At 40.4% G+C, this 8047-nt stretch overlaps 1 protein-coding gene across 1 annotated transcript; it reads left to right on the forward strand.

The window, feature by feature from the left end:
* The first annotated feature begins 56 nt into the window (after nt 1–56).
* Nucleotides 57–7312, forward strand: LOC113023856 (histone chaperone asf1b-B-like). Its single transcript, XM_026170268.1, has 4 exons — nt 57–398; nt 1854–1969; nt 5384–5560; nt 6162–7312. The coding sequence occupies exons 1-4, from the start codon at nt 290–292 to the stop codon at nt 6357–6359; spliced, it is 600 nt and encodes a 199-aa protein (XP_026026053.1). The 5' UTR covers nt 57–289; the 3' UTR covers nt 6360–7312.
* Nucleotides 7313–8047: the final 735 nt, after the last annotated feature.

Below are 8047 nucleotides of genomic sequence, written 5' to 3' on the forward strand. Positions count from 1 at the left end.
CTGCAATACAACAAATTACCATTGGAGGGCAGCACCACCCTTCTATGGACAATGTAAAATAAAGACGTCGAAGAAGACGAAAGTGACGTACTTCCTTCAGCCAAGCAGCGGCTCCTTCTGTTGGTGTACTTGGAGAATAAAAGAGGCTAACTGTAACTTGCGTCTTTGAAGCCAGGCAACTTTGACAGCGTGTGAGCTCGGCGATAGTAAAGTGCGAAGTGACTCACTAAATCTGGTTCAAGAGAAAAAAAGGCGTAAGAGTTTCTCAGGTTAAGGTGCGTCTGAAGATATGGCCAAGGTACAAGTGTTAAATGTTGCTGTGTTGGATAACCCCAGCCCGTTTGGAAACCCGTTTCAGTTCGAAATAACGTTTGAATGCATGGAGGACTTGCCGGAAGGTGGGTATTTAGCTAGCGTGTCATTCTAGTTGAATTACTCTTTTGTTATATGTTAGCTGTAGAATAGCAGCGTCGTGTGGGCGCAGTCTGCTTTAAGTGTTAATTTCACCGCTGGATGTATTTGTTGCATCATAAGTGAACGATAAGCACGTTATTTTGCTCGATGGTTATTCAGTATTAGCTGTCGTTTGGGCTGTAAAGTTATATTTCATTTGTAAAGTTGTTGAAAATTGGCGCTGGCGCGTTTGTGCAGAGCGCCCCGCCTCCTGCCCACCGCTATTGGTTAAAGGACCTTCCTCGTAAGTATTTCTCAAGAAGCTGATTGGTCGGTCACATGTTACTGTAGCAATAAACAAGCTCGTAATTTGCCGCGAACCGCGCGACGGGATAGCGGGGAAATATATTTTTTCTTTAAGGATATAAAAGTAGCCCGCATTTTCTTCTACTAATTATAGCACAATGGACTTGTGAGCCCTAAGTGGCATTATATTATTTGCTGCTTTGCTGTGAACATTTGGTATCTATAATACCGAAACTTAAGTTTCATTACCTTTCCGATTAAAAAAAACAACAAAAAAAAAAACAACTGTTTTCCTGTCAACAAAATTTAAGTATAAGCTTCAGTCTGAATTTATTTGTACGTATTCTATCTTGGCCCATTTTTTACTAGTTCTCGACACAGCACCCTTAACATTTCTTTGATTTTAAAATTAATGGATAAGCAGATATTAAATATAGAATGTACTGAACTGTCTTAAAATCAAGCCTACCAATAGCATCATGCTACAACTTCCAAGTTTAGTCTCCTGTTTTCTGCCGTTCATTTAAAAGTGAGCCCAAATAATATTACCAAATACACATTAGGAGCAAGTAGAGTTTCAAATTTTGTCAGCACCTCAAACAAACTGAATTGCTTTTTGTCTCTTTCGTATTGTGGTGCTAGTTGGACTGAGTCACAAATCTTGTTTTGTTTTTTGTTTTTTCTTTCATTACCAAATCCAGTTATTAATATCCCAAAACAACATTTGCACCATTAAACATCGTTTTTCTCCCTTATATTCAAATCAATAAATTGTGGAAACTTGAGGTTTTTATGGAGACTGATGCCGTTTCGGTTATATCTGGCCAGTGCTACAGGTAAATTTTATTTGCATTACTAATACTAATTAATACAGGGTGAACTATAACAAAAAGGGACAACCATGAAACATTTTCTATGTAAATTGGATAAAGTGACCCTTCTGGTGAAGGTATCATTCACAATACCCTGTTTTACAGGTGTGTGTGTGTGTGTGTGTGAGAAAGGAAAAAAAGTAGTTTGTGCATGTTTAACTATAATTATTCATTTAAAAAAGTAAAATTAAGCCTACCTTGTAGTAGTAGTAATAATGATGATGGTGATCATAATAATAATTTAAAAACAAACCTCCCTATTTGTCCTCTGTGTACTGGCAGACCTGGAATGGAAGATCATTTATGTGGGTTCAGCTGAAAGCGAGGAGTACGACCAGGTTTTGGACTCTGTTTTAGTGGGCCCTGTACCAGCTGGCAGACACATGTTTGTGTTTCAGGTGAGTCCTCTCAGTGAGCTTTTATCATGTAATACTTAACATCCAGTTTTATTTAAAACAAACCCTGTTGAGTGGTATTCAAAGCAGACATACCAGATCGCACTGTCCCAGCATCTTTTTCCCAGCTTTTCTGAGAGGAAACTGAGAGGTTCCCAGACCGGCCAAGAGACATCATGGCTGGGTTCTCACTGGGATCAGTACATGTTGCTACCACACCTGATGCAGAGATGTAGTGGAGGATTGTCTCCGCTAGTATTTGTGGTCTACTTCTGTCAGTCTCTACCTTGTATTTTTGTCCGTAGGTCAAATCAAATCACTTTTTATTGTCACATCACATGTGCAGGTACATTGGTACAGCACATGCGAGTGAAATTCTTGTGTGCGAGCTTCACAAGGAGTTGTGCAAAATACAATAACATAAACAGGCAAAATATAAAAATGGCTAAATCTGAAACTAATAAATATATGTACAATATATAATAGTATATGCAAAAAAAAAAAAAGGTGAAGGTAGAAATGTCAATTGAACGCAATAGATCATATAGATCTGTCATTCTCCTGCTCCACTTTACCCTTGTCTCTAAACAAGATCCCAAGACAGATGAGCTTCTCCATGTGAGGCAGCATCGTATCCCCTTTTCTGACTAAGCTTGAACTTTGTGATGCTAATTGTCAACAAAGTCTCTCTGCACTCAACTTCTCAATGAGTTATACAGTACAGTGCAAGCCTATACTAAGTCAAGCCTAATTTCTTATTATATTTTGCTATCAAGGAGTCAAGACTTATCATTTTTGTGGTCTTGAACAATAGTTTTCCAAAGTCTTCTGACCTTTCAGTATTTCTTTGGACATTGACTACTTTTTTCCTCACAAATTTTCAATGTAGTCCTTGTACCTGGATATTTTCAAAGGATTTTTTTTTCTTACAGTCACTTAACAATGACCTATGAACCATTCAAGTGTAAAAGAAAAAAGGCACCTAATGGTGAGAAATTTCAGAAAGTGGTGTGAACTTTAAGTGCAGAAAAGTACCGTCAGATTTTTCATCTGATGTATGACTGCTTTTAAGAGGACAAGAAGGCATGGACAAGCACCTCAGCTTGTTTTCTCAAGAAGTGAATTGGAGGTTCTTGTCCAAGCCTCCTTCTCCTCTTGCTTAGGTTATTGAATGGAGTTTTCTGTTCTGACTGAAGCATCTATTAATTCCCTTCAGTCTGTCCAAAATGCTCCTGTGAGACTCTTAACTGACTCTCAAAAGTCTTCATACATCAGTCCACTTTTAACATTTTTGCACTGGCTTTCTGTCAGGTTTAGAGTAGTTTAAAATTTTGGTTTTTCATCTACATTATCAAAGTGCTCCACCCCTATTCTCTAGGCTGGGTTCGTAGGTCCTCAGAGGCCTTCTTGTGATTTCATACAGTGGGGCAAAAAAGTATTTAGTCAGCCACCGATTGTGCAAGTTCCCCCACTTAAAATGATGACAGAAGTCAGTAATTTGCACCAGAGGTACACTTCAACTGTGAGAGACAGAATGTGAAAAAAAAAAATCCATGAATTCACATGGTAGGATTTGTAAAGAATTTATTCGTAAATCAGGGTGGAAAATAAGTATTTGGTCACCTCAAACAAGGAAAATCTCTGGCTCTCATAGACCTGTAACGTCTTCTGTAAGAAGCTTTTCTGTCCCCCACTCGTTACCTGTATGAATGGCACCTGTTTGAACTCATCATCTGTATAAAAGACACCTGTCCACAGCCTCAAACAGTCAGACTCCAAACTCCACCATGGCCAAGACCAAAGAGCTTTCGAAGGACACCAGGAAAAGTATTGTAGACCTGCACCAGACTGGGAAGAGTGAATCTACAATAGGCAAGCAGCTTGGTGTGAAAAAATCAACTGTGGGAGCAATCATCAGAAAATGGAAGACATACAAGACCACTGATAATCTCCCTCGATCTGGGGCTCCACGCAAGATCTCATCCCGTGGGGTCAAAATGATCATGAGAACGGTGAGCAAAGATCCCAGAACCACACGGGGGGACCTGGTGAATGACCTGCAGAGAGCTGGGACCAAAGTAACAAAGGTCACCATCAGTAACACACTACAACGGCAGGGAATCAAATCCCGCAGTGCCAGACGTGTTCCGCTGCTGAAGCCAGTGCATGTCCAGGCCCGTCTGAAGTTTGCCAGAGAGCACATGGATGATACAGCAGAGGATTGGGAGAATGTCATGTGGTCAGATGAAACCAAAGTAGAACTTTTTGGTATAAACTCAACTCGTCGTGTTTGGAGGAAGAAGAATACTGAGTTGCATCCCAAGAACACCATACCTACTGTGAAGCATGGGGGTGGAAACATCATGCTATGGGGCTGTTTTTCTGCCAAGGGGACAGGACGACTGATCCGTGTTAAGGACAGAATGAATGGGGCCATGTATCGTGAGATTTTGAGCCAAAACCTCCTTCCATCAGTGAGAACTTTGAAGATGAAACGAGGCTGGGTCTTCCAACATGACAATGATCCAAAACACACCGCCCGGGCAACAAAGGAGTGGCTCCGTAAGAAGCATTTGAAAGTCCTGGAGTGGCCTAGCCAGTCTCCAGACCTCAACCCCATAGAAAATCTGTGGCGGGAGTTGAAAGTCCGTGTTGCTCGGCGACAGCCCCAAAACATCACTGCTCTCGAGAAGATCTGCATGGAGGAATGGGCCAAAATACCAGCTACTGTGTGTGCAAACCTGGTAAAGACCTATAGTAAACGTTTGACCTCTGTTATTGCCAACAAAGGTTATGTTACAAAGTATTGAGTTGTATTTTTGTTATTGACCAAATACTTATTTTCCACCCTGATTTACGAATAAATTCTTTACAAATCCTACCATGTGGATTCATGGATTTTTTTTTTTTCACATTCTGTCTCTCACAGTTGAAGTGTACCTCTGGTGCAAATTACTGACTTCTGTCATCATTTTAGGTGGGGGAACTTGCACAATTGGTGGCTGACTAAATACTTTTTTGCCCCACTGTACATCCTTTTGAAAACTAAGAGGGGACTGTGGCTTCCAAACCTTAGCTCCAAAACTTTGGAACAGCTTCCCACTCATTCTTTGCACTTCCCACTCAGTGACATCCTTTAAACAGCAGCTTAAAATGCATCTGTTCAGACAGGCATTTGGGTTATGTTTGTGTTTTTTTCTCAGTTCATTTGTATCAATTTTGTCTTTTTAACCTCTATAAAGCTCTTTGAGTGTTCCATGTCTTGAAAATTGTTATAAACGGGATTTTTCACATACTCCTTTTGCACAATATCATATATGTATTTGATATCCCTGGTTTGGTTAACCAGTTACTGTTTCATTTATAGCATAATTAGATTTCATCTGATTTCTTCTCTGTGCTCATTTACCCTATCAGGCTGACGCTCCTAACACAGGGCTGATTCCAGAAAGCGATGCTGTAGGAGTGACCGTAGTCCTTATAACCTGCACCTACCGTGGACAGGAGTTCATCCGCATCGGTTACTATGTCAACAATGAATACACGGACCCTGAACTGCGAGAAAACCCACCTCTCAAACCAGATTACTCTCAGGTAACATACACAAGTACACAAATGACCATCATGAATAATACTGAGGAAAGCTGTTTCCAGCTGTCTGCATTTACTGTAATGTGACCAGATTACATCAGCATTGGGTGATATTAAGTGTAGAATATGGGCCATATTTGTGGAAAGGTACTATAAATGTCTCTCTGCTGCCCTCTTGTGCCCAGAAATGTACAATTACAGATAACTGTAGCATTATGTACGTGTATGTGTGTGTAGAATTATCTGGAGATTGTTTAGCACTGTGTTTTTGTTTTATTTGGTCTTGCATTGTTTTAAAAGAATGCATTAGTTCAGGTGGAATTTTATGCTTTCTTGTACCAGTATCTACTTTAACATTAGCATTAAAATTATTATCTTGTGCTTCATTCTCTTTACACTGGTCTTTTCCTTCTACAAATCCAACATAAAACCAACTATTCATTGTATTTAATTCAAAGCTATCCCAAGTTCTGAGGGGAAATGTGCACTCCTAAGGATGGCTGTCATAACTAACTTTTGGGCTCCTAATTAGTAATCTAATTATGTCCTCATGTAAAAACATTAGCAGTCCACCCCTATTTCTAACAAGTTCTCATCATTGCAGCTCCAGAGGAATATTTTGGCCTCAAATCCTCGTGTCACCCGTTTTCATATCAACTGGGAGGGCTTGGCAGACAAGATGGAAGACAGTGAGAATGTTGACCCGTCCCCCAACATCAGTGGCATGCTCCCTCCATCCTGTATACCAGGAAAGATGCCACATCTAGGAGTGATGCCAGATAACTCCATGGACTGCATGTAAGAGGCATCAGATTAATGCAATGGATAAGGAGCCCTTCTTATCTATACACACCCACATTGCAAACACACATTTATACAAGGAGGCCATGGATGTTTCTGTATAACATGTGGACTTTAACAGAAAGCACAGGACACCACAGCATAGACATTATCTTTTTATGAAGCACTCAAAAATGGGATTGGTCTGGCATGGTTACCACCTCTGGTTCCTCCTCTTTACGCACTTCCTTTCAACACACACACACACACACACACACACACACACACACACACACACACAGGTGTGCACAGTCAGATTTGCCTTAATTTATTGTATTTCTGTATAAGATTATATTTTATGCCTGGCTGAAAGAAGTGCAGATCATCAGTGCTGGGCCAGGTCACTTCAACAGACCTGAAACGTGTGGGAAAAACTCGAGATTCTGATACCCATGCTGTTCATTTTGTCCTTTTCTGCACAGATCAACTAGTGCTATGCGATGGGAAGGATATAGCACCTAGCTGCTTGTAGTAGAGCACTTCATTCTTTGTAAGATTTGTCTCTTGTGACACCTACTGGGGGGAGGGAATTGGGTTTGAATTATGGGCCATGTTTATGATATTGTGGCATCAAGTGGCTTTATTCGCATTAACATGTTTTGCCCCAGGGTTATCTAGATTACTCGGTAAACCTGCTTCTGTGAATAGGCAACAGTTCACCTACTGTTACATAAAACGCCTATATGAGCAAAACATGTAGGTAATGATGGATGCCAAATTGCTGTGTGTGTGTGTGTGTGTGTGTGTGTGTGTGTGTGTGTGGATGATTTAGGCTTACTGTAAATAATGTTTTCCTTGTTCTTATTTTGTCTTCAAAACAAGAAGGCAGGTTTTCATTTTGTACTTACTATATAGTCTCAGCTTCAGTATTTGTAACAACAGTGATGGGGTTAATAAAGTTTTTTTTTTTGTTGACCTTGTTGTGTTTCCTGTTAATCAGAACATGTTCCATACGGCTGCTTTCCACCTTGACTTGTGTGGAAGGAAGCACTGCAACAGTAGAGAGACTCAGCACGTTGGCTCGCTCCTCGCCCTCCCATCTCTGGCTCCTTTCTGTTTTCCGATTTCATTCATAAAATGCAGCACCACCATTTTCACTCCAGCCTCATGTTGCTAGGCAACTGCTGCACAAAAGGAAGGGGGGCCTGTCTGTGCTCTCTTGCACATTTTATCTTAGTTGAAGGGACCAACTCCCCCATCCATCCATCTGTCTACTTCTCACATGTCTGCACAGTTGACCAGTTTTTCTTTTCATATATTCATATTTAGCAGTAAAACCCATATGCAGCTTCAATTGTCCTTTAACAGCACTCTATACGGTGTGGGGGGACTGTGATATGTAAGTTACAACCAAGTATTAGCAGAATTAGTGATTTGGTTTTTGAGTCCGTTTTACATAACCATGGTGGTGTCCTGTGAGCCCAAATGATGGTGTCAAACCCTGCAACAGCTGAGAGATCTCGTATTCATAGAATGGATGTTTTTTTTTCATACCATAAGTTTTTTTTTTTTTTTAATTACCAGCACAAGGTGAAATTGTTATTGAAATTAGATATTCAGATGCAAATCCATGTGAAACCGAGCCTTTTGAAGGTCCCGTTCATAAAAGGACTCTCGGTCATATGCTAGGCTAAGCCTGCAGGTGTTCTA

Source organism: Astatotilapia calliptera, chromosome 6 (assembly GCF_900246225.1).
Source record: "Astatotilapia calliptera chromosome 6, fAstCal1.2, whole genome shotgun sequence".
Taxonomy (NCBI): Eukaryota; Metazoa; Chordata; class Actinopteri; order Cichliformes; family Cichlidae; genus Astatotilapia; species Astatotilapia calliptera.

Coding starts and splice junctions, on each gene's coding strand:
- LOC113023856 (XM_026170268.1), top strand. CDS start 290: ATGGCCAAGGTACAAGTGTTAAATGTTGCTGTGTTGGATAACCCCAGC. Junction 399..1,853: donor CATGGAGGACTTGCCGGAAG/GTGGGTATTTAG, acceptor GTGTACTGGCAG/ACCTGGAATGGAAGATCATT. Junction 1,970..5,383: donor GACACATGTTTGTGTTTCAG/GTGAGTCCTCTC, acceptor TTACCCTATCAG/GCTGACGCTCCTAACACAGG.